Below are 25,440 nucleotides of genomic sequence, written 5' to 3'. Positions count from 1 at the left end.
ATAAAGGATATGAGCTCTAGCAGATTGAGAAAAGTACATTCCTTTATGTGTGAAACCCACGTATCAGTTGATAAGAAAAAATGTCTTTGAATTTTAGAGGCATCGGTTCATTTACAGGATAGTTTAAAAACAACTGTAAAGCTTTAGAGCTAAAGCTCCTGCGATCTAAAGTTAGCTTTAAACTTTAACCCACTTCACATTAACGCATTACTCCGTAGACCTCAAAACCGAGCTAAAGTGTTCTAAAGTTTTTAGAGCTCTAAAATTTAGAGAAGATCCAAACGAACCCCTAGTGATTCCAGGGAAATCACAACCGCACAAGACAACTCTGTATGATTTACGAAAATCTTCACGACAATGCATCACTGTCAGAACAATTCAACCAACAAGTTCCAGTTGATATACAAGGACAAGGCTAGCCAGTTTTTCAGTACTAAGAACTCGGCTCTTTCCCATCCAAAAATGTACAGAAAACATTTTTTTTCTGTATTGTTCATTATTCCAGTGGATAATATACAAGGCTTGCCAGTCTTTCAGTACACATAAAACGCCAATATTCATGTCAAAGCAGTCAGTATATAGGCGACAAACTCTTGCCGCTTGTATGACTTTGTTACCTACGAGGCACCGTAAACTAACCACCACCCAACGTGTAGTAGCTCTGAAGAGAAAACATCAAAACAGCCTCCAGGCTCCAGCTCTTCCCTCACTCAGAGAGTGAAATAAACCGGCGGTGGATGGACGATTTCCATCTTCGACCTCGTGACGTTGCCGGTGAGCACACTCTCCGACATGGCCTCGTCGGCCTGGAAAGGCTGCACCTGCGCGATCCTCTCAGGGATCGCCTGACCCTCCTCCACTCGAGCAAGGACTTCATAGTGTGCTCTCAGCCTCTTGGGCTTCGTCTTCCATTCCGGAATATTTGACCAGTTCACCTCCCCTTCAGCAAGCTTCTTCTCCACCGCGAATGCCATCTTGACATAGGTTTGAGCCGAGGCCCGTGCCTTCAGTAGCTTGAAGGTACCTTTCTCGCCTGCTTTCTTTCCAAGTACCGAGGCCAATAGCTCCTCAAATCCCTGCAGACTGCCATCTGATCCATTCAGAGACAAAAGAGGCCACAATCCAGAGTTATGTGGTTCATCCTCGTCTTCAGCGATAGCAGGGATTGCCCCCGCCCGTGAGGAGAGCTCCACTTGGCCTGGGGCCAACCGTTTGAGCTTGAGCTTGTCCTTGGGAGACATGGAAGGAGTCGAGGACAAGGAGGTTGGGCCCTCAATGCGAAGAGAGAGCAGGGGTTTCTGATTAGACCGGGCTGCACCACGCAGGGCTTGTGCAATGGATAATAGGCTCGAGAGGCGACCCTTGTAAGTGGTACGGTTGAGAGGAAGTGGTAGTTCAAGTGGCAACCGGAGGCTCACAGCTCTGGCACCCTTCACTGTTACGACTGCACCATCGGACAGAACAACCTTCTTCAAGGTACCAGCGTCCACATCATGCTGCAGAGAAATCAAGCATCAAAATTTAGATTTGATTGTGGTGAGCGTTCAAGCAATAAGTGTACAGAATTCATATGTCAAACATATATAGAGAGAGTAACTCAACTCAACTAACTTACCATTAGATAAATATATGCTCCACAATATTTTTGTTTCTTTGACTCAATTAAACAATGGTATGTACTGTACTAAATAGATACCTGCACGAATCCCACATACCAGAGGTTGCCATTTTAAAATGTATGCAGGAAAATCGTATTTGAAACTTGTAGCCTTAGTGTTTAATCAATTATCCCTTTGTTTGGTTTCGCTTTTTGAGAGCTAAAAAAACAGCAAGAGGCTGGAACTGTAACAAGAATTGGTTGTGTGAAAAACTCTTGCAGAGACCGGAATAAAATTCCTTTTTTTCTAAAAAAGGCTAACTATTATAATATTATATAGCAAGAATTATCCAATCTATCTATAGCATAACGGATTTGCAAATATCAAAATATACTTTCTCACATGAATATCTGCCAAGCAGTAAAGTACAGGAGTGCACAATGAAAACCGTAACCCAAGAAAAGGATCCTTATTCCACTAGAGCAATCCGGTAGAGCACAATTGAGCTGGCAAGGAAATCAGACATATGTAACTGATAACATAATAGCATATAAACACTGAAACATTTATCAGTTCATTCTTGTCACACTTTGCACAAAAACATCAGTTGCGATTTGCTGCTTAAAAGCAACTTTTCAAACAGGCTATACTTAAAATGCACCTTAAGATCTTCAGGGAAGGAAGTTCAAAGTTAAAGATGCCAGCTGCATCATACAGAACTACTCCCCTCATTCTAGGCTAGTCCGAGTTTGAGCCAAAAAAAAAAAGTATCTTTTGTAATGCCACCGGCCCCAACTCCAAATTTGATAATTTCAGCCGTGCATGTTCGCTTGGTCGTATACGATCGTAGATTGTAAGCTGCAGCAGTATTTTTCTCTCACACCAAACCAGCCTGTGGCTTATAATCCACGATCATTTGCCTCTGATGCTCGAGTGTGAGTAAACATTTAGCTTAACCTCCTGATCTTAATGTTTTTAATGTTCCTATTCTATCACTACCTCCTGATATCATCCCAATTTGCACATGCCTTTGGGCGAGCACGCCTGACCCTTGGCAACCACACCATTTCAATCTCTAGACTAGACTCTCAGAAACTCAGATACATACCGAAGACACAGACTCACAATTCAAAAACAACCAGAACAAGAACAATACAAGTCGCACACTTGTACCGTTGTATAAAAGGGAAAACATTTCATTATTTGGGTGTCAAGCCACACGCCTTACTGGATTTTGGTCTCAATCCACACCCCCGGCATGCGAATTCTATCAGCTCAGGTGATCCCCTCCCATTTTCATCAATTTCCAACTTTTTGCAAAACGAACTTCTGCTCTTACCGGCAAGGCAAGCCTGACGTCGTCGCCGTCCTGGATCCAGAGCTCCATGGGCCCGGCGAGCTGGGGCGGCAGGGTAGGCTCGACGACGCTGCCCCTCCCGCCCCGCCTGATCTCGGCGAGCGCCGTGTCGTCGGCGTCGGCCTGGGAACGGAAGATGGGGAGGTCGACGAAGTCCCACCGGCTGACGTCCTCCAGCAGGCGCACCGGCAGGACCTTCCTGCCGACCTCGATGTCGAACTCGTACGCCACCGCGTGCCCCACCAGCGCGTCCCGCACGTCGAATCCGGACACCTTGAGCCCCTCGGCCTGGAACCCCAGCCCCTTCACGATTGCGTCCCTCAGGTCCTGCGCGCACGGCAGCGGGAATCGCGTTCAATCCATTACCCAATCGGATCGGATCTAGAGGAGGACAGGCGAATCACAGCAGGAGAGGGAATTTCGCTCTAGCTCAGTAGCTCACCGAGATGGCCTTGGGGACGACGGTGGGCTTGGGCGCCGCGGCGGCCTCCGGCTTCACGAGGCCGTGCGCCGACCCCGCCACGAGGAAGAGCGCGACCGGCAGCGCGAGGAGTCGCCATCGAGCGGGAGCGGGCATGGCTGCTGCTACTGGTGGTCTGCCCTTCTTCGCTATGGATTAACCGTATATCGTTTCTCCTCCGGCGAGGGGAGACGAATTGGATTTGCTCCGGGCTATAAAAACGATCTCTCTGGAGAAGAAGGACGACGCGTGGGGCCTTGAAGCTGGTGGGTCCTGCCGCGAGCCAACGGTGTACGTGGAAGTCTCCAGAGGTGGAGTCCGGTTTTTTTCTTTCGGGGCGGCGTTCCTTCGCTTCGCGGCTGTGATGAGACTGTGACGAGGAACACGTGTAGCAAACCAATGAGGTGCGAGCAATAGATTGCGTGGACAACGCAAGGCGAGAGCGCGGGAGGCAGGTGAGGCGGGGCACCGCACCGTCTGTGCCGGAGTGTGCCAGGCCGCAGCCCGTCGCTTACCGGTAGACATGCACATGTCTACCAAAAGAATATTCATATATCACTACAGACAGTATAATTTGCAACTTTTATTAAAATCTTCTATAAAATGTAACTATGTAATGTAAATCTGTCTTTGTTTCTCGCTGCTAAACACATCCTTAGTTTTTTTTTGTGGCCAACGACATGTTGATTTTCATATGTGTGTGCATATAGGTTGAGGCCGTTGCTCGTTTCCCCCAAACAACATGGTAAAACCAGTGTCTGGGGTGGGCATTCGAATAACCTAAAAATTTCAGGTCAGGCAATTTAGATAATTAAATATTCAAGTATTAGAAATTGCTATCTGACGTTGACCCTTAGAAAAGCACTACCTCTGTACTCGTATTTTCTTTCATTTATTCCAGAATTTAACGGCGCTATGCTTTTCAGCGGTAGGCGACGTCTCCGTCGACAGCAAGACGCCTATGGCGACTTCATGAATCTCGAGATCTGTCGACTCAGTCCTTCGGAGATGCTCATAGAAATAGAGTTTGCGTACGTGTGTTCATATTGGTGAGTGTACATGTGTGTTGTGGGCGTCTGCGTTGTACTGTGTAATTCTAAAAAAACATATGAGGACCCATTAATTAGGGTTTGGATTCAAGTTTTACCCGATATACCATAAATTGACAAAACCAATAACTTGATAGGATTTTAGTGGCATTTTAAAGAAAAACAACAATCCTTTAAATCACTTTATGTCTTCTTCTTCGTATTTTATAAAAGTGTGTCACCTAGGTCGATAAACTTTTAAAATGCATTTTTGAGATCCTAAACTTTTCAAGTGATTCACCACAGGTCCATGCTAGCTATGTGGATATTTTCTACTAACTAGATATATGCCTGTACGTTGCACTAGTATCATAATTTTTTTACTGAACATCATTACTCGAACACAGATGCATGAGCTCTGAGGATTTCGTATTAGATGCGGATACGTGGATCCGGTCTTCGTATTGGAACCAGGTAGGATGTGGACACGTGAGCTTCGGGTAGGATGCGGACGTGTGAGCTTTGAGTGGAGGACAATTCGTATTGGACGTGTATACATGAGCAGGAGCGAGATTTGGTATCACCAGGTAGATGATTACTTTAGAGTCTTTTTAGGTGTAGAGAAGAGATGTGGCAATACCAGTGTGGTATGTGTATATTTATTTTTGACTCAAGTTTATTTTTTTCCTTTCAAAATTGACCTCCCTTCTCCCTCTTCTCTCTTGGTTCTCCTTACGTTGCTGCTGCAGAAGATCATGCCTCTTGGAGTTGCATTGTCGCCGCCCATGGTCTTCTTCAAAGGAAAGATAAATTTGAAGGGATAAATGTAAAAATTTCGTCGAGCAGATAATGCACATCCTAGAGCAGCGGCGAGGGTCCTATGGTGAGGACTATGGGGGACGAAAGGGCGGGTAAGCAAGTGTGACGCTTACCAGCGAAAAGGAGGTGGCTGCGCTTCCGTTGGCTCCTACCCCGACCGTCCAGCGATCACTGGAGGAGCCTGGACGCGGCGGCGGAGATCACAAGTTCATGCTGCTGCTACACTTGATGGAGCACTGCTACTACTAGTGGTGCTCGGGATAAGGGAGGAATGGAGCTCCTAGGCTACCTCATCGCTTGGCCACATTGGCATCGCCGTGGAGCCCACCTGCGCCGGTGCCCCCTCCGCCGCAACACCCCACATTGCCGCCCTCTACCCAAGCAGACGGGCCGACGTGCAATGATTCCGTGAGGCTCGAGAGATTTGTGGTCAGAGTCTTGCCTTCATGGACAAGGGACTCGACCGGTCCGCAATCGAACTGGCGGCGGCGCATCTGCCCTAGGCTGGCTGCGTTCGTGTCTCCCCGTCTCCTCGCCGATCGCTGCACCCTTGTTGTTGCCCGCTCTCCGCACGAGGGAGCCTAGCCCGACAAACTTCGCGAGCCATCCGACAGACGTAGAAGCGGGCAAAGACCCAAACCGCTCTAGCATCGGACGAAGGACGTTGTTTCCTTGCCGAATCGAACGATAAATAGGTTAGCGGGTGACGTGGCGCTATAGGGTGCCCGAGCTTGAACCTGGTATTCGATAGGTAGAGATACTCAGACCGAAACTGAAGGCATTGCTGTCACGTGACAGCATTGCTCATATACTGGATCTGCCCCTGAGTGTCTATATAATTTGACATGTATTGAAAAATATCCTATAGTTTCTAGTGCGACTGTCCTTAGCTGACCTCAGGGTTAGGGGAAACCGAGTTATGAAAGTCCGTGTTAATTGCCAGCCTTGCAACCTTTGCTCAAGCTGCTAATGCCCAGAAGTTATGTACTAGTAGAGTACTGCTAGTGCACAAGTAAAATAGTTGAACTCAAGTTAATCATACGCTAACGCTGCCGAAGTGTCAAATCCCGAAGTTATGTAGAGTACTGATTTTTCCTTTTTGCGCAAATGCTGAATCAATCGATGAACCTTACAGGCACGTCAGGATTAGCACCATCTTCGCTCAATCGTATCAGTCATGCTTATCAGCTATGATATAGTATTTTTCTCTCACAACAAAACAGCATCAGCCGACTTATAAATCACAGAAACGATCAAGCGAACATGGTGTAGATCGTTGGCGAGGAAAAAAAATTGCATGAAAAATGAAGGTCCCACCAAGATTTGAACTGAGAGATTTGACTCAAGTTAATCACGAGTTCAACTGAGAGATTTTTGTCCTGTTTGTTTGGCTAATAAGGCATGTCTGAAAATATTGTTGGCTGATTTATTGTAAGAGAAAAATATTATTCGTTGGCTAAAAAAAATACGACTTATAAGCCAGGTAAACAGGACATTAAACTCAGGTTACTGGATTCAGAGTCCAATGTCCTGACCACTAGACCATGGGGCCATCCGTGTTAGCAAATTAAAATATTTTTGTTAAGTTCAACCGGCTACCGCTGCACTGCGAAGTTCACAACATGACTACTCTGCGCGGTGCAGTCAGCTCAAGCTGACGATACATAGGAGTGGTTCATACCATACTGTGGCGGCACAGTTATGTTTCCACCTGTTTGCATAATTGCGTTGCTAGTATTTGCTACAATATGAATCCTTGTCTCTTCAAGCCTTGATCGCAATTTCGCATCCATCAGGGCGAAGAGGCGCTGTGTATCACCTGCCGGGAAACACTCAAGCGTGAGTATCACACCAAAGGAGAGATCCATGTGCATATTCATATCCATCAGCCTGTTCGTTTCGACATATACGATTGTGGATTATAAGCTGTAATGGTATTTTTCTCTTACACCAAACCAATCAACAATACTTCTAGCTTATAATTCAGGATTCGTTTCAACAGGCTGCATATCCCCATCCAAAGTGGACAACTTACTGGCCATGTATTTTGCTTTAAAATTAGCTCTTCTCTACGGTATAATATGGCACAGGCGCTCAGCGTTACTTGACCCAACACTAGGGTGCTGTTTGCTTGCATTATGTAAACGTTAACACAAACGGTAATGGAAGACGTTGTAAATGGAAACAAATTAAACGATTACTGACTTTGTTTGCTTTCTGATAGTAAACGTAATGGAATTAGATAAACAACGAGATCGAGAGCGAGGGTTTGTCTTCAAGCTCCGCGCGATGCTCTGCATCTACTTAAGACCAAGACCAAACTTGCACAGCTCCTGACAGTTCTCCGGACGGCTGAGAGGCATGGACGACGGCGACAAGGCCGAGGCAGCAGTGCAGGTGGCCGCCGGCACTCGTCTAGCTCGAGAAGGCCTTCATGGCGTGCCGCCCTGTGTCACTTAAGCTTGTTCAGAAGTACTTTACAGTCATGGAACAATGTTTTCCACTACTTTTCAATTATAAAACAATGTTTTTCTCTTACAATATTTCAGCATAAGCATCACCACAAACCAAATTTCAGCATCAGCGAACAGGGTCGAGTCCAATCCTTTGTGGGGTATTCCCGTGCAGCGGAGCAGATCACCGCGCCGCGCAGACAGCCCTCGATGAGATGAGAAGCCCCGGTTCACGTTGTGGGCGGTGCGCTTCTATGAGCACTGTAGCCAGTTGCATCTGGAATATCGAAATTGGAGAAGACAGAGAGGAAAGGCGGTGGCACAGCGCCGACGTTGGGCACGAATGGGTGGAGTCACGCTAGGACGTGAAGAGAAGAGGCAGAGAGGAAGGGCGGTGGCGCGGTGTCGGTGTTGGGCACGAATGGGTGAAGTCACGCTAGGACGTGAAGAGAAGAGGCAGTGGGGATGGGCGGCGGCGCGACGCCAACGTTGGGCACAACCGGATGAAGATGCCGAAGCCTCGAGGGGTTTGGATGGTATCAGATTTTTAGCTTGTATCGGTTTACGGCGTGATGTGTTTCCTATGAAGGTAAAACAAACATAATCTAAGGTTATCAACAGCCGTTGTAATCGGATATCGTTACAAAAGATCCAACCAAACACTACCTAGGTGTTTCACATTAACGCCAACATAACCATTGGGCCAAGGCTCAGTGTGCAGCCTATTAATAATGATAGTACATTGCCCGTGCTAACGCTACGGCGATATCTATTTTGCTGTTGCCCTCAAGTTTAGACCAGGCTTCAACAATCTCAAACATCATCACACAATTCCTCATTTTTTTTATGGTCCAACAGATATAAAATGCCCCAAACCGAACTAACCAGAAATTGTGAAAATTCTTAACATATTTGGATAGGAGATACCATGAACAACAGAATATAAAAGACAGTTCTCAAATTCAACTTAGTAATTTGTTATCCAATATATGTCCCAAAAGATCTCAAGGATATTTGCATTTCTATGCAGAAAAAAAGTTCTCAAATTAAATTTAGCAATTTGATACAGAACATCCTAGTTTTCAATGCCACCACTAATCACAAACCATATGCATATCTCAAATTAATATATAGAATACAAACACCATTCAAACAATTCCTCCCAAATATAATCGTTGTTCCCACAAGGGCACGAGGTATTTGAAGAATATTTGCATTTCTGTTCATACAAAAAACTTTTCTAATTTGGTTTGGCAACTGCTTATCCATAAGATATCCTAGACTCGTACGGAAACAATTATTTGTAAGTAAATAATAGACAATATAAAGGAGATAATAATACAACTTCAATGGAACTTCTTAGTTACCTTTGCTTCACTGATTGCAGCCTCTGATGTTCTGTACCTGGTGGTGGAAGACAACATATGCGGAAGTCAATGCAGATGCTGCCAGTATCCATTGCCTCTTCTCTGCCCTTTTCAGTTTTGACCAGGAAAAAATTCTTCAGATGGAAGAATATCACCTCAATATCACCAGCTATCCTAGTCCAACCATCAACCATTACATATGTTACGAAAAAAATTTCCTTCATCGGGATGGAGTCACCAATGATCCTTGGTATGCTGCAGAAATAAGCAATTTAGACACTCCGGAAATCAGACTGCCATTCATAATTTCATTGAGAGAATGCAAGGAATAGATTATCAGAAACATATAATGTCGTGCTATGATATATTTCCGAATTTTCTCGATCTCTGATTTGCAATAGTCAATAGCATCCACCTTGGAACCAAAACATCCAAGAAAGACAGCCTGCAACAAAGCTCAGTTAAAGCACAAGGAATTAATACTAAATATACTAATACAGTATTCCAGTTTACAGATGCGCAAACCAAAAACTACATCAAAGAACAGCATAGCTTAGCTATATAATTATTGTTGCCTATTCTTGCCTCTCTGATGGATTCGGTCATATTTTATCGGTAATAATCAAGCGAGTTTTGCATCTTCTTCTTCTTTTCAACCAGATCAGCGAGTTTATTTGCGTTGTAAACCACCTAAATAGCAACAAGGAAGATTTAATGTTAAATCCGAGAAGAGTCTACTACTACTCTGGGATGAAAAGAAGATGCGTGAATCAAAACCGATGTGTCAGATTGGTGCTATGCAAGAGTAGCAAACAAATCCAGTTGGTACTATCCGGATGGATTGGAAACTGTAAGTACATAGAAGGAAAAAAAAGTTTGGGTGTAGGCTTGGATTTGGTCTCGAGCGATCGATGGGAGATGGGGAGAGCTTACCGGTGAGTTGGGATGGATCTCCGCTCGGCGTCAAGGGGTGCCATCGTTGGACGAGTTGGGATGGATCTGAGCGCTCGGCGAGGTTCCAGGGGTTGCGACGAGGCCGGCGGCCTGGCGGCAATGGTCTCCCCCACGCAAATCAAAACAGATGGCGAGCGTCGCGAGCCGAGGGGGCGGAGCACCGGGGTCGCCGCCCAGCCTGATATCTGCGACCTTCTCCTCGCTCACCCCTCCACCGTGATGCGTGGGGACGGAGCACCGGGGTCGCCGCTTGGCGGCGATACGCGCGGGAGCGGGGCAACAAGACCGCCTCCTAGCGGCGAGTGCAACCGCATGCTCGAGCAGAGGTGAGGCGGCCAGGCAGGGCGGCGGGGCACCGAGTCTGCTCCCGGCGTCCAGCGCGAGCGGGGCGAGGACCTGGATCGAGCAGCCGCCGTCCGCCCACCTCCACGTGCGCGCCTGGGGAGGCGCGCCCCTAGCCAGGCCAACAGCAGCCGCGGCGAGCATGACTCCGGGCAGCCTGGCGAGGGCCGCCGCGCGGCCTGGAGAAGGGCGGCGAGCGGCACCGGCGGGTGGCGGGGAACCCTAGCCACGGCACACGAGAGTCGCGAATAGCCGGACTAACAGGGGAGAGGTGAGGGGACGATGTTTAAGTTTTTTTTTTTTGGAAAAGAAGACAGCCGAGGATTCGAACCGGCCGTGGCTGTGAGGCGCGGGCCTGGGCGCCGGCGTGGGAGGTGCGAGGGATGAGGAGGTTGACACACTCAATCTGGACCATTAGATGTGGGTGAGTAAGGAGAGAGAAGAAAATAGAAGTAATCTGGACAGTCCGTTTTAAAGATGATGTTTTTCTGGGTATAATTTTGTGGGTGGATGGATCGAGGGCATCTCAGCAGGGGACGTTTTTTGGTTAGAAGTAATCTGGACAGTCCGTTTTAAAGATGATGTTTTTCTGGGTATAATTTTGTGGGTGGATGGATCGAGGGCATCTCAGCAGAGGACGTTTTTTGGTGTGGATTTAGTAAAGAAAAAAGTGGTGAATTAGTAGGGTAGATTAGTCTAGCTACATCATCATCACCCGAACCCCATGCCGAGGCTTCATGACGTGACAAATAGTAGTACAAGTTAACAACACACATGCATATCTTTGTGAAATTTGTAGGAAAAAAATTATATGAGATTAATTTGATAGATTCACACTGTTCCTTCAGATGATAAAATATATGGACTTATAAAGTGTTTGTTGTATGTTATAGGTAAATGATGATTTGTACGCATTTGTTTAGTTCGAAATTAACCTTTTTTCAAAAAAAAATCCATAAATCATAGAAAAATGTTTGATAGGCTTAGTTAAAATTGTTTGATAGGCTTAGAGCATCTCTCAGTTTTTCGGAGGTGCTCATAAGGGTAGGGTTTGCATACATGTATTCATAGGAGTGAGTGTACGTGCGTGTTTTGGGCGTCTACGTTGTACTATATAGGCCATGTTCGCTTGTCTTATAATCCATACTTTTCAGCTTATTTTTTCAACAGAAACAGTGTTTTTTCTCACAACAAATTAGTCGAAATAGCGTTTCGACTTGTTTTTTCAGCGAAGCGAACGGGACCATAATTCTAAAAAAAGAGTAACTCTCCATATCCTTTCTAAATGGTAGGAATAGAGATTTTGGTGAAAAACTACATTCCAACAGCTTATCTAAATGGTTATCCAAATATAGCTATATGTTATTCCAGATTTTTCGCTAGCCAGAAATAGAAGACGAGAATGACTCTTTAGAGTGCGCATGAGTTATAGAAAAACTGTTGGAGAATGAAAAGATATAAAAAACAATTTTTATACAAATGACTCTCTAAATAATGATTTAAAAAGTAAAATTTAGAGAGGTTCGTGAAAATGTCCATCAGCGTAGCACTGTTGTTGTTGGTGCAAACCGCATACCTCCTCTGGTGAAATTCTACTAACTTGAATTGCTTACTTGTGCCATTTCTAACTTTCCTGTCTAAATTCAGATGATCCTATATAATACCCTACATAATACAAATATTTTTTTATTAGTCAAATAATATGTTTATGTGAGCTCCTAAAATTATGGATCCAAATGTATTGTCAGCGACTTTAAGTTTGGGTCTGTTCGTTTGTCTGAATTTTAGAGAAATTTGAATGATTTAGAGAAATGACAAAGAAATTTATAAGAAAAAAATATTATTTCAAATAAAAAAATAAACGGATCAAACCAAACTTAAAAGCACGCGAACGAGACCACGCTGATCGGAGCAAACGAGCAATATCGCAACCCGTGCCGTGCTGGGGCCCAAATAACACGACGGCCCGTGCATCGTGCATGCAAGCACTGAAGCACAAATCATGTTCACAGTTCACGTGCGCGGCGACGGCGAGAGCGAGCGTGCCTCGTGCGAGGGCCCGCGCAGAAACCACAGGAGGCATACACGTCACGCACCACGTCAGAAGCGCCCCCAGTTTCTCGCAGCCTCCACCGGTCCCCCACTCCGACGAAGAACACTTTGCACAGCCAGCACCCCACCTCGATGATGCATCCGCTCCGCCGATTCCTCTTCCTCCTCCTCGTCGGCCTCCTCCCCGCGGCCGTGTGGTCCCTTGCACCGCCCCGCTTCCCGAGGCCCCAACCCCGCTCGCGGCCGGGAGTTAATGGGGTGGGGGACTACGAGTACGAGACGCGATACTTCCGGCAGCGGCTGGACCACTTCAGCTTTCCCGGGGTCGGGGACGAGGACGAGGCGGCGGCGTTCTTCCAGCAGCGGTACCTGGTTAGCCTCGGCGGTGGGTGGGCCGGACCCGGCGGCCCCATCTTCTTCTACTGCGGCAACGAGGGCGACATCGCCTGGTTCGCCGCCAACTCCGGCCTCGTCTGGGAGGCCGCCCCGCGCTTCGCCGCCCTCGTCGTCTTCGCCGAGGCAATCGTTCATCCGCGGCCTCTCTCGTCTCGTATTCGTGTCTCTTCTTCGTTTTTACTTTACGTTTGAAACGCTGTATTATTTATGGTGCGAGCGGTGGTCCTTCGCTTGTGTGCTGCAGCATCGCTACTACGGAGAGTCCATGCCGTTCGGTAGCAAAGCCAAGGCGTACAACGACTCCAAGTCCCTGGCGTATCTCACGGCCGAGCAGGCGCTTGCTGATTTCGCTGTGCTGCTCACTGACCTCAAGAGGAACCTAACTGCAGAGGGCAGCCCCGTTGTGCTCTTTGGGGGCTCATACGGTGGAAGTAAGAGCCGTCTTCGACTCCATTATTTCAATGCCAACCCTTCACTTCAATTTTATTTTCCTGATTCTGATATGATAGTGGCTTAGCACTCATTGTGCTTGAAATTTGAATTATGTGCTACTACTAATGTCATTGATTGGGGCAGTGCTAGCTGCTTGGATGAGACTCAAATATCCCCATATTGCTATTGGGGCTCTCGCATCATCAGCTCCGATCCTGCAGTTTGAGGACATTGTTCCTTCTACTATATTCTATGATCTTGTATCGGATGATTTTAGGGTGTGTATTTTACTATCCTTGGTTGTTTCTACTTTTCATTATCAACCATTTGACTAATCTGACACTATTTTTTGTTGCTTTGTTTGTGTTTAGAGGGAGAGTTTAAGCTGCTTTCTTACAATTAAAGACTCCTGGAAAGAATTAGATGACCAAGGAAACGAGCAAGATGGTCTTCTGAAACTAAGCAAAACGTTCCACCTTTGCCAGTGAGTCATCTCCCTAAACTATTCACTTTTGTTTTTTACACTGAGCTCTTGTTAATAATAGTTTAAGTACAAAATTTTGTCAGGACCCTGAAAACAAGTGGAGACCTTTCAGATTGGTTGAGCTCAGCCTACAGTTATCTGGCCATGGTGGATTACCCAATTCCATCAGAATTTCTCATGCCTTTGCCAGCCAATCCTATCAAAGAAGTTAGTTCTTAAACATCAATTGTCATATATTGTATTGCACATGTCTGCATATGCTTCTGTTCAAAACAAGCTAGCACTGTTTATAGCATTTTGTCCCAATAGGCCAATAATCACAACAAGTTAACATATGAATCATGATAACCCTATTCTTGCTGTGAGCTGTCACTTACGCTCTGTAATTATCATGTTGTATTTTGTTAATTCTGTCACTACTTACTAGATTACACTTTCTCTGTTTCAGGTATGCATAAATATTGACAGTCAACCTGAGGGTACTAGTACTCTGGAACGAATATACGCAGGAGTAAATGTATACTACAATTATACTGGCACTGTTGGCTGCTTTGATCTAACTGATGATCCCCATGGAATGGGTGGATGGGATTGGCAGGTCCTGAAACGACAGTTGTTATATATGCTTCTATTAATTGGTTTTCATTGATAGGGTGAGCTACTATATTGTGTGGCTTATGGTTCATTCTTGGTTAACACAGGCTTGTACCGAGATGGTAATGCCAATGTCTTACAGTGAAGGCAGGAGCATGTATCCACTGTATAAATTTGACTATCCTTCCTATGCTGAGGATTGCATCAAAAGCTATGGTGTCAGGCCAAGGCCTTGGTGGATCACAACAGAGTTTGGTGGGCATGTAAGCTATTGTCGTGTTCAGTAATTGCAATATTATCATCGAGCAAATGGATCCTTTTGATCACCTTCCCATCTAGTTTTTTTAATAACAGGTCTTTTTCAAATGAAAAATATATATATATGAATCTTGTTTAGATGATAACATGTTAGTGATGTTTACCCTATTGCCCAAGACATCAAAATCTAGACTGGGACAAATACTATAATATCTTCAGCGGACATATTTTAGTCCCTTACTATGATGTTCTTGGTCTTGGCCAGGATACACCTTTGGTTCCTTGAAACACTGGAATATTTAGTTTAAGTGCCTGATTTAGCATACAATACACACTACCTCTTTTTACCTTATTTAATTCATCTCCCGTGGCTTTTGAGTTGAGCTGTACACAAAGTTCAGCTAGGCGCTAGGCGGAATCTAGGCGCTAACCCATTGCCTAGCGCCTAGTCGGGAGTACTCGGTCCTAGGCGCTCCTAGGCGTTTTCCTAGGCGTTTTGGCAATATAGCCATAAATTATATATATATTATGTATATAACTAGTAGTTAGTAAATTAGTCAATAGACAGCTAGCTGTTCATAAAAAAAAAATAGAAAACACTAAGTTGTGACTTATCTGGATGATTTCAGCAGCCTCCCATCCATGAGCACACCATATCAGCAGCTGGTAATTACAATGGATAGGACAGTAATACAAGTGCACAACACCAGGGGCGGATCTGCAGCCCAGGCCTCTAGGGCCCAGGCCCTAGTTGTTGGGCCATCAACACCACATACCCCATGTAATTTCAGCCCAATAATGAAGGCCCAGGCAACAGCAAACCTAACCCTCCGCCTCTGCTCCTATCCGCCTCCCTCCGTCCCTCGCACGAGCGCGCGCCCGCAACCGCACCCGCGCCGCCGCATGGGAGGAGGCGAGGAGCCTGCCAACCGCCTGTCGGCGCCACCTAGCCGGACAGCGCTGCGCCGCACGCCATTCCGCGGCGCACCAAGCCCTCCAGCCGCGCCGCTGCCCAGGCGCCCATCCCATCCTGGCCCCGGCATCCCGCAGGCGCAGGGTGCGGGCCACACCACCGCAGAGCGCCGCGCCGGCCGTCCCTGCCCTCCAGGCTCCAGCTTCAGCTGGCTCGAGCCCGGCGCCGGCGGCCCCTGCCCTCCAACAGTCCAGCTCTAGGCCCCTTTGGCCGCCCTCCGCGCCGCCTAGCGCCGCGATGCGTGACTATGCCCCTAGTCGCGGCAACGGGCTTCGCCCAGCGACTAGGCACGCGTAGTCGCCGCCTAGCCGAACTTTGGCTGTACACATGAACCTTACTGACATGGTATGATATTGCTATAATTTTGCTACCCTGGTTCTGCTGTGCAAATGCCTGCTGAGTTATTTTATTATCTTGGCTGAACATAATTTGTTGGAGAGTTGAGTGACTTTGTCTAATTGATTATTTTTTTCCTTCCAGAATATCACTAAGGTCCTGGAAAAGTTTGGTAGTAACATCATTTTCTTCAATGGACTTCTTGACCCATGGAGTGGTGGAGGGTGAACAAACATCACTTTTTGTCTTCTAATTTATCTGATCTCAGCCATTTCATTGCCTTGACTTGATTTTGCTTCCATATGAACAATGCAGTGTCCTGAAGAATATATCTGAGAGTGTCATTGCTATTGTGGCTCCATTAGGTACTGTGCTGTCTCCATTATACCGTAGTACTTGTTTGTGCAATCCCGATAGTGTCCATTTTCAGTCCCCATTATGTCTACCTTAAGTCCATACTTATGCAATCTGATAGTTTTTCCTAGTATAATTTTAGAACTTAAGAGGTAGTGCATAGAAAAACTTAAAGACTAAGTCTGAATAGATAATGAGTACTCTTGGGTGCTCAACTCCACCCTTTTTATCATGAAAATAAAGAGTAAATTGATTGTAGAGTAAACTAGTGTATCCTTCAATATACTACATTTTGTTACGCTTGAATTTTATATGGTGTAAATATTTATTTCTTCTGTCCTAAAAGAATGCAATCATAGGTTTGGAACAAGTCAAGTTTTCTTAAGTATCCTAATATGTTTACTATGAAAATGTATTCCATAATTAATGTAATGATAATTATTCGGTATCATAAATATTTGTACTTTTTATAGGTTTAGTTAGATTTAAAATTGAAGGGCGGGCCTGATGCAAGCGGTAGAGTCTTACTGCCTGTGACCGGAAGGTCCTGGGTTTGAGTCGCTGTCTCCTCGCATTACACAGGCGAGAACAAGGCTTGCCACTGACACCCTTCCCCAGACCCCGCATAGAGCGGGAGCTCTCTGCACTGGGAACGCCCTTTTTTAGTTAGATTTAAAATTGTTTTTTATTGAGGGAGTATATGCCATAACCGGCCATGTTTTTTGTGAGGCAAATGTTGAGCTTGAGCCATACCGAAATAGTTGTAGTTAATGTTTTTTTTTTAAGTTTGGGTTTGACTCGCACGCAGGAGCACATCATATCGATCTGCGCCCCGCCACTCCAGATGACCCAGATTGGCTGGTGGCTCTGAGAGAATCAGAGCTGAAGATCATATCTGGCTGGTTATCGGATTACTATGGGGCGGGAGGGGCGCTCTTCCAGCCTGTAGCTGACAAGGGCTCCTCTTCATCCTGAGGAACTACACTCTGGCCAAATTCAAATGCTTGATATCAGAAATAAGAGGACCGATTCGCATTGCTGCGAGTGCCAACCACCGTTGCTGCTGGCTGCTGCAGTGCTGCGTCATGAAGAACGAAGATCCTCGTATTGATTCGGATACTGAATCCGCTCCTGCATCATGTGCCATTTCAGTAGCATTTGTTCTCTATCAAATGGCGCGTGTACATGGCTGATAAGGACACTGGATAACGTAACGACTCTTTCGCATTGGTATTGCCGGTCAGGTACTTCCCCTGGATAGAGGTCTGATGTCACGTGCCGTTCCGCAGTAAATAACGTAATGCTCCTGTTTTTTTTTTTCCTTTTGAAAATAATGATTTCTGTGGTTGTTTTGCTAATGATTTCTGCGGTTGATAAGCCGACTGATGCTGATTTGTTGTGAGAGGAAAATATTGTTCTATTGCCGATAAACGGTTCAAGCGAACAGCAGGGATACGTACGTGTCCGCATATGCTGCCAGTGTGCGTTTGGTGTCGCACTCGAGTATTACACGACGGGGAGTGGCCGCGTGGGAAAAGATGACGAGCCGCCACGGGCCCTGGGGTCCTGTTAGAGCCGTCAAAGATGACGAACCACACCAAGGATGCGAGCGGCAGTGCGGCACAGCACCACTCTCCCTCAACCATAGTCCAATCCAGTTTATCCAATCACTCGGATGTACGTATGTGGGCACCACAACAACCGCACCGGCCAATTTGCTCTGCCCCTCCTTTTTCCGCCATCACAAACGCAGCGGGCGGCACGCCGAAACCCACCCGCAAGGCAGCAACAGCCACCAAGGCGTCCAGGCCACCAGCCGCACCGCACCGAACCAGCCACCAGCTACAGCCTGCCTTCATCCGGTCCTTCCATCCTGGCGCGGTTCCGCCGTCCGTGCCGCTTTATCGTGGGCCCTTTGACTGCCTGTACCCACGTGCGCCGCGCCGACTGGCTGGGAGAAGCTTTTTTTAACGGAGCGTATTTATTTCCCGGTCCAAGGCGCCAAGCCGCCAAGCGGCAGCAGTAAAGGCGAGCTTTTTCACGAAGTGGGGCGTTGGAAAAGGACTCACAACCTGCACCTCGGGACTCACTGACGTGCGGACCATGAACTGTTCGACCCCACTTGTCATGGCTACTTCCTGCTGGAAAACTCTCCTCCCTCGGATGCTTCTATGGACCAAGCCTACGGGTGCAGGCTACCACGGTAGCACCGGCGAAGGTACGACTCACAAGCTATATAAAGTTTTTTTTTAAAAAAAACAATACACTCCGTATTCAATCAATGATACTTATTATACATTATAGGTATTAGTATATTTTTATACAGATTTGTGCAAATTTTTAAAAGCTTGATTTCTCAGGAAGCGAGATGTGCATTTGTTATAGGACGGATGGAGTACTCTCAATACACTTCTAATTTTGAACCAAGTCAAAGTTCTTTAAAGTTGACTTAATTAATAAAAACAGTATCAACATTTATATCTTAGAATAGATTTTTACCGTAAAAATTGTTCATGATTGATTTAATAGTATTTATTCGATAATGTTTGAATTCTAAAAAAGAAAGAATATATTTTTGGGGACTGAGAGAGAAGTAAATCTATGGTCGAAAAGCTTCGATTGACCCTGGTAACACACCACGTTGTCTAAGAATGGTCGAAACTATGCAGTACTAACTTTTCTAGCTTTTTTTCTTTTTTAAAGCATTTCTAGCTTTTTCCTATTATAAAGAAAGATTCACCCTGCTTATATTATATACCTCTCCATTAGTTATAAGTGAAATTATAGCAGAACAGAATGTCGTAGTGGAAGTTTTTTTTAACTCTACAGACCTTGGGGGTTCTAACCGGGAAGCTGTGTCCACATCTCCCAAAAAGTTTTCGTTCGTTGGATCTGGACCACCGACGGCTCCAGTTGTCCCCGCGTGATTCTTGGCAAATCGGATTCTGGCTTTATTGTTTAAGTCCTCGCTGATTCCTTCGGTAATAATCGTTTTTGCCTCGCTTCTACCTTCATTCATAATCGCTTCCCTCTGCCTTCTCCCCAGAAACAAGGCAGCCGCAAACGAGCAACCCGCTCAGAGCTCCCGTACTCCAGTCGTCTTTTGTGCTTCCTTCCGCATTCAATTGAGCCTTTTACGTAAGTGCCATTAAAAAAATGGTCTAATCGTCAGTGTCCCTATAAAGTTGAGTCTATCACTGTCGTTCTTGGATTTAGAAACTTCTTTCGTTCAAACCATTCCGTCGCCTCTCTGCTTGTTTTCGTCGTTTGGGAGGCCTGACATGTGGGGTCGAGCATGGGAAATGACCCAGTTGAGTCTATCACTGTCGTTCTTGGATTTAGAAACTTCTTTCGTCCAAACCATTCCGTCGCCTCTCCGCTTGTTTTCGTCGTTTGGGAGGCCTGACATGTGGGGTCGAGCATGGAAAATGACCCAGTTGCCCATGGGTATAGAGACAAAACAGGTCTCCGTGTTGACCGGTATTGACCGCTCTCACTCTTCCCATCTCGCTCGATTCCTCCTCTGTCCCCATCCCCCAAGCCCTAGCGGCGACAGGACAGTCACTGGCTGCGGCGACGGCGACGGGGAGAGAAGAAATCGATCCCTCGTTCCTGAGCCTCGGCATGGGATAGTGGTGCAACGAAGATAACGTTGCTCATCCTCTGCATTGGCGGCCCATGGAGACGAACACGACGACGGCCGACCGACCTTCCTGGTTCTGAGAAGGGTGAGTTCTATTTTTCCCCTTGCTTGCTTGTTCATGGTGATTGTGGACAGTTAGGTCTAAGTGTGTTATGTGTGATTGCTGCCTTTTGTGATCGTTGTTGTTCATCTGTAGGATGGATCCAAATAGTAGCTACAACATAGAATTTCAGATTGTTGCTGAAAATACTCATGCGCCGTGGTTTAGCTTGAACGAAGTTCTGGATGCTGATGTTGTAAACTACTCAAATGTGGTGTCTGGCATTATGGATAAGTATCCTGGGCGTTATGGGGATGTTTTCAGTCTGTTTTACTGGTGCCATGACACAAAGATGAACATCCCCTTGACCAATGACCAGCAGTTACTTGAGATGTTTGCCAAAAATAAAGCTAGCAAGTGCTGTTACATGACTTTAGCCTACCATAAACCCAACACTGACCCTCCTGTCATTCCTTCTTGGGATACCACTGCTAAGCAATCTGTTGAACCCACCATGACTCCTTCCATACCTTGTCCTAGCTTTGCAGAACCAAGTCAAACAAACAGTGAAATGCAGATGATGCAGTCCTTGCAAACCCAAACCTAGAGAATGAGTATGTGGGTGTTGATGAGGAAGGGTTGTACATTGACCTTGGTCCACAGCACCCACCACCTCCACAACCTCAGTCTCAGCCTTAACCTACCAGCACACAAAATGAGTGCCCAAGTTCTGATAGAGCTGCATGCAATGAAAGTGACAGTGATGATAGAGTTGTTTCTGATGATAGTCCTGATAGAGCTATTTCTGATGATGACTACGAAATTGACCCTGATGACTTAGATGAAATGGTGAAAGACCATGAGCCTGATCTGATGGCACCAGCTGATTATGATAGAAACAACCCCTCTATGGCTGTAGGCAGTATGTTTGCAGACATGTTTCAATTTAAGATGGCTTTAGCTACTCATGCTGCAATAAGAGAGAATCAGTATTTCATTCAAAAGAGTGATACAGGAAGGTACAGAGTGTACTGCCACTGGAGAAATGATGGTTGCCCCTGGAGAATCCATGCATCAACCATGAGGGATGGTAAAACAATTCAGGTGATATATATGTTCATTAGTATTTAGCATTGTTCTTTGTTCATATTTAACATAGTCTACTGCCTTAACTTTGATGATTTGATTCATAGGTTAAGGTGAACCCAGCCAGCCATGACTGTTAGAGCAAGAGGAGGACTGGAGTCCCTATTGGCTGCACCCAGTACTGGGTTTGTGAGAAAGTTATGGACTGGCTCAAAGAAGATGAAACTTTGGGTACTACTGAATTGATCAAGAAACTCAAGGAACATTTCAAGGTGGAGATGCTGAAAGGTTCTTGTTTGGTTTTGGTAATTGAGCGATAACTTAGGTGGACTAATTGCGTTGATGTGAGATACATAGGTGATTAGTTCATAGGTACATGTGTGTGAGCAACATATGCCATGAAGGAAAAGATGGCTTGAAGATATTGCAAAGCTCGCACATGTGATGATGAAGGAGCTTATTGTACATGAGACATGACATTGAGTCATGTGATCAAGGTGGAGAAGATCAAGACAAGACTTGGCTTGATGGACCGATTGCAAGCGTGAAGGGCAAGTCAGAGGCTTTGGAGAGATGGACCGCGTGGCGGTGAAGCTTGAGCAAGACTTGGCGCCGATGGACGATGGCAACGGTGAAGAGCAAGTAAAGTCAAGATCGATGAACCAATATGATCACGTGATGATATGAAGTGGATCATATCATTGTTGATCGTGTTGGTGCATGTGTTGCATCGATGTTGGAGGAGATGTAATGGAATGCGCAAGGCAAAGGTATAACCTAGGGCATTTCATTTCACCGGTCATAGGTGTGTAGAGAAGTATATGACCGGGTTTAGGATAGATGGCCGTACAGAGGAGCCAACTTGTTTGCATATCAGTCATCTAGTGCCACTCGAGTGATCTAACTTTGCATCGTCACTAGGATCGAGTGGCGTGGCAAGTTGAGTGGCTAACATCCTTTGGGAAATGATTGTGAAAAGCTAACACACATATACATGGTGGCGTACACTTGGTGGTGTTGGCACATTTACAAAGGAGATAGAGTTGGAGTTGATGTAGATCAACTTGGTGAAGAAACTCCACCGGCGCCCTACACAGAAAAGACAGAGTCTCACTGGGTGCACCGGACGCTGGCACTAGAAGTGACCGGACGCTAGTAGGGCGTGTCCGGTCAGGCTGACGCATGGTGACGCAGGAGCTAGAGTGTGACCGGACGCTGGGCTGCGTCCGATCAAGTGCGACTGGACGCGTCTGGTCAAGGTCGGTACCTTACTGTAAACGACCGAACGTTGAGGGTCCAGCGTCCGGTCAGTTGAAGCTGCTGCGTCCGGTCAGGTCAAGTGACCGTTGGAATCGGGACACGTGGCTGTCTACGGGCGACCGGACACTGAGGTCTAGCGTCCGGTCAACACGACCAGAGCGTCCGGTCAGCCCGACTTTTGCCCAGTGAAGGGGTAACGGCTAGTTTAGCCCTTAGGGCTATAAATAGAAGTGGCCTTCAGCCATGGCTGGTGCTGAGCACCTTGGGGGACTTTGTGTCCATGCTTGTGAGTGCTTAGGAGCCCTCTATCTCACACATACTTGATAGTGATCATCCAATTATGTGAGTGAGCGATTCTAGTACGATTGCATCATGAGGTTGCATCGAGTGGCACTAGGTGATTGAGTTGCAAGTCGGTGGTGCTTGTTACTCTTGGAGGTTGCCACCTCCTAGACAGCTTGGTGGTGGTCTCCGTGGAAGCCCACAAGAAGCTTGTGCGGTGCTCCGGAGAAGTGCTTGTGAGGGGTACTTGTGCTCGCCCCGCGGGAGTCGCAAAGAGCAACTTTAGTAAAGCGTGTCATTGAGCTACCCTCACTCAAGGGGTAGGTTCTTGCGGCGCTCGACGTGCGGGCTTAGCGGGTGATGCTAATTAGCCGTCGAACCACCAAGTGAGTGATCGACACAATGAGGACTAGCGTGTTGGCAAACACGTGAACCTCGGAAGAAAAATCATCATGTCAACATTATTCTTCCTGTTGGTTTGCATCCCCGTTACACAAGCTTGCAATTACTTTCATATATATTGAGCTTGTGTTGTTGCTTTTGTAATTAGTTAGCTTATGTAGCTTGCTAGTTATCTTCTTGCTTGTGTAGCATAGAAGTAGCTCCCTTACGTGGCTAATTTGGTTTGTGTAACCTTGTTAGTCACATTATTTAGTTTGTGTAGCTAAGTAATTGTGCTCTCTAATTTGGTATTGGTTGCCTTGTTATTGAGCATTGCTAGTGAGCTTGGTTGGCTTTGTGCTTTTGCTTACTAGCATGTATAGGAGCTCCCTTGTTGCTTAAAGTACTAGTGGCATAGGTTTGTGTGATCTTGCTTTTAGAATTGGTTAGGAGAGTTCTAGCTAGCCCGTCACCTTTGTTGCTTGATTAGTATCTTTGCAAGGTGCTTGTGAACATAGATAGAGTGGTGTAGTCTTGGCTAGACCAATAGTTTTAATTCCACACTTGTTTCGGTTAGCCAACGTGATTAAGTTTCAAAAAGAACTATTCACCCTCCCTCTAGTCGCCATCTCGACCCTTTCAGATGCCCTACATGAGAGTGTACAATGATAAGAATCTTGCCATTGATAAGATTTATGGTCCATGGGACAAAAGTTTTGACAACTTGTATAGATTTAAGGCACAGATTGAGAGTGAGAGTCCTAGGTCATTGGTTGTGATTGATAACCACATAATCAACAACAAGCTAAGGTTTAATAGGTTCTTTTTTTGCAATGAAAGCTTGTGTTGATGGTTTCCTTAGGGGTTGTAGACCTTACTTGGTAGTAGATAGCACATTCTTGTATGGAAGGTTCAGGGGACAGTTATGCATAGCATGTGCAGTTGATGGTCACAACTGGATGTACCTAGTTGCTGTAGGTATCATAGACTCTAAAACAAATGAGAATTGGGTTTGGTTCATGGAGAGGCTGAAGGATGCAATAGGCACCCAGATGGTCTGACAATAAGCACAGATTGTGGACAGGCTATAATGCATGGGGTTAGTGAGGTTTTTCCACAGGCTGAGCACAGAGAGTGCATGTACCACCTTGTGCAGAACTTTAAGAAGAGGTACAATGGTAAAATATTTGATGATCATTTATGGGCATCCTCTTATTCTTGGATTAGGTACATATTTGATAAGCATTATAATGCTATGACTAGAGCCAAACCAGAGAGTATGAAGTACCTGTAAGAAACTCATAAGAAGTTGTGGAGTAGGAGCCAGTATGGAGTATAGAGCAAGGTTGATTATGTGACCAACAATTTAGCTGAGTCCTTCAATAATTGGATAAAGAAAGAAAAGGGCAAGTATTTAGATGATTTGATGGATACCATCAGACAGAAGATGCTGATTAAATGGAATAACAGGAAAAAAGTTGCAAAGAAGTTTCAAGGCAAGATCCTACCCCACATTATGCAGAAGTTGAGGGAGGACAGCTTCAACCTAGACATTGATGTCATTACAAAAAATGATGGAGTAGCAGAAGTTTGTGCAAAGGGGAGCAATAATACAACATTTAGGTTTGTGGTGAACTTAAAGGAGAGAACCTGTGTCTATAGGGTGTGGCAAGGAACAGGAATACCATGCAAGCATGCAATTGCCTACATCACTTCTATTCCTAGACAGAAGCTAGAGGACTATGTGGATGACTGCTATTTAGTGGAGAGGTTCAGAGCTGCATATGATGGTGTGATCCCATCCATTCCAGACAAGTCTATATGACCCAAAGCCACACATGGCTTTTTTATGCATCCTCCATTGTTGAAGTCCACAGTAGGAAGAAGGAAGAACAGACACAAAGGAGCATTAGAAGGAGAAAGCAGTAGGAAGACAAAGAGGCATGAGTGCCCTATATGCCATCAATTGGGGTGCCACTGGTACACTTGCAAGAATGGTGATCCAGCAGACATTGCTGTAATGAAACTGGAAAAATAAGCATTTCTTGAGTCATCTTGCAAATTTTTCTAATATGATGTCCTAACTGCTGTTTTCTGCTAACTGCAGGGGTCAGCCAAAGAAGAAGCTAAAGAAAGCTACTGCAGCCAACACAGAGACAAGTATTGTGGTGGCCACACCTGCTACAGGGATGGTTTTCCCTCCAAATGAGGCTGTGGACAATGTTGTTACCAAGAAAAGGAAGAGAAAGGCCTCATCCACATCTACAAGTGCATCAACATCTCAGAAGCAATTTTTTAGCAGGTATGATGGTCATTCCTCTCCTTGTCATGTTTTCAATTTTCTAACTGTGGACAATATTTTGAATGTGTGTTTACTTCTTCAAGATCTGGAACTAGATCAAATGATCCTGTTCCTTTCCAAGCTATGCACCTAGCACCTTACAATGGCCCAGCTAAAGCCACAACTAAAGCCACAGACAGTGCCACAGTG

General features: G+C 45.8%; 3 protein-coding genes across 8 annotated transcripts; 1 reads left to right on the top strand and 2 right to left on the bottom strand.

The window, feature by feature from the left end:
* Positions 1-377: 377 nt before the first annotated feature.
* On the bottom strand, positions 378-3,699 carry LOC136453061 (protein TUNICAMYCIN INDUCED 1-like). The gene is made up of 3 exons (XM_066453640.1): positions 3,398-3,699; positions 2,938-3,282; positions 378-1,496 (listed from the first exon to the last, which is right to left on the bottom strand). The coding sequence occupies exons 1-3, from the start codon at positions 3,530-3,532 to the stop codon at positions 711-713; spliced, it is 1,266 nt and encodes a 421-aa protein (XP_066309737.1). The 5' UTR covers positions 3,533-3,699; the 3' UTR covers positions 378-710.
* A 5,094-nt stretch (positions 3,700-8,793) lies between these two features.
* Positions 8,794-10,659, bottom strand: LOC136453060 (CSC1-like protein At3g21620). 5 transcript variants are annotated; one of them, XR_010758944.1, is made up of 3 exons: positions 10,016-10,659; positions 9,668-9,772; positions 8,794-9,337 (listed from the first exon to the last, which is right to left on the bottom strand). XR_010758944.1 is itself a non-coding variant. In XM_066453639.1 (3 exons), exons 1-3 carry the CDS (start codon positions 10,057-10,059, stop codon positions 9,079-9,081), a joined length of 333 nt encoding a protein of 110 aa, XP_066309736.1. In that variant the 5' UTR covers positions 10,060-10,659; the 3' UTR covers positions 8,794-9,078. The 5 variants fall into 5 exon arrangements, 1 of the variants encoding a protein (XP_066309736.1); XM_066453639.1 differs by lacking the exon at positions 9,668-9,772 and adding an exon at positions 9,498-9,527; XR_010758943.1 differs by lacking the exon at positions 8,794-9,337 and adding an exon at positions 9,355-9,527.
* A 1,784-nt stretch (positions 10,660-12,443) lies between these two features.
* Positions 12,444-17,615, top strand: LOC136453059 (uncharacterized). Of its 2 annotated transcripts, none has more exons than XM_066453637.1 (10): positions 12,444-12,949; positions 13,071-13,257; positions 13,403-13,536; positions 13,630-13,742; positions 13,826-13,949; positions 14,191-14,340; positions 14,444-14,599; positions 16,048-16,127; positions 16,219-16,268; positions 16,731-16,860. In XM_066453637.1, exons 1-10 carry the CDS (start codon positions 12,563-12,565, stop codon positions 16,763-16,765), a joined length of 1,416 nt encoding a protein of 471 aa, XP_066309734.1. In that variant the 5' UTR covers positions 12,444-12,562; the 3' UTR covers positions 16,766-16,860. The 2 variants fall into 2 exon arrangements, with proteins under 2 accessions (XP_066309734.1, XP_066309733.1); XM_066453636.1 differs by lacking the exon at positions 16,731-16,860 and adding an exon at positions 17,066-17,615 and having other exon boundaries at positions 12,447-12,949.
* The last annotated feature ends 7,825 nt before the right edge of the window (positions 17,616-25,440 follow it).

The sequence above is a fragment of the Miscanthus floridulus genome, chromosome 5, assembly GCF_019320115.1.
Source record: "Miscanthus floridulus cultivar M001 chromosome 5, ASM1932011v1, whole genome shotgun sequence".
Classification (NCBI taxonomy): Eukaryota; Viridiplantae; Streptophyta; class Magnoliopsida; order Poales; family Poaceae; genus Miscanthus; species Miscanthus floridulus.
Note: the sequence above shows the minus strand (reverse complement) of the source record. Positions and strands in the feature narration are given on the sequence as shown.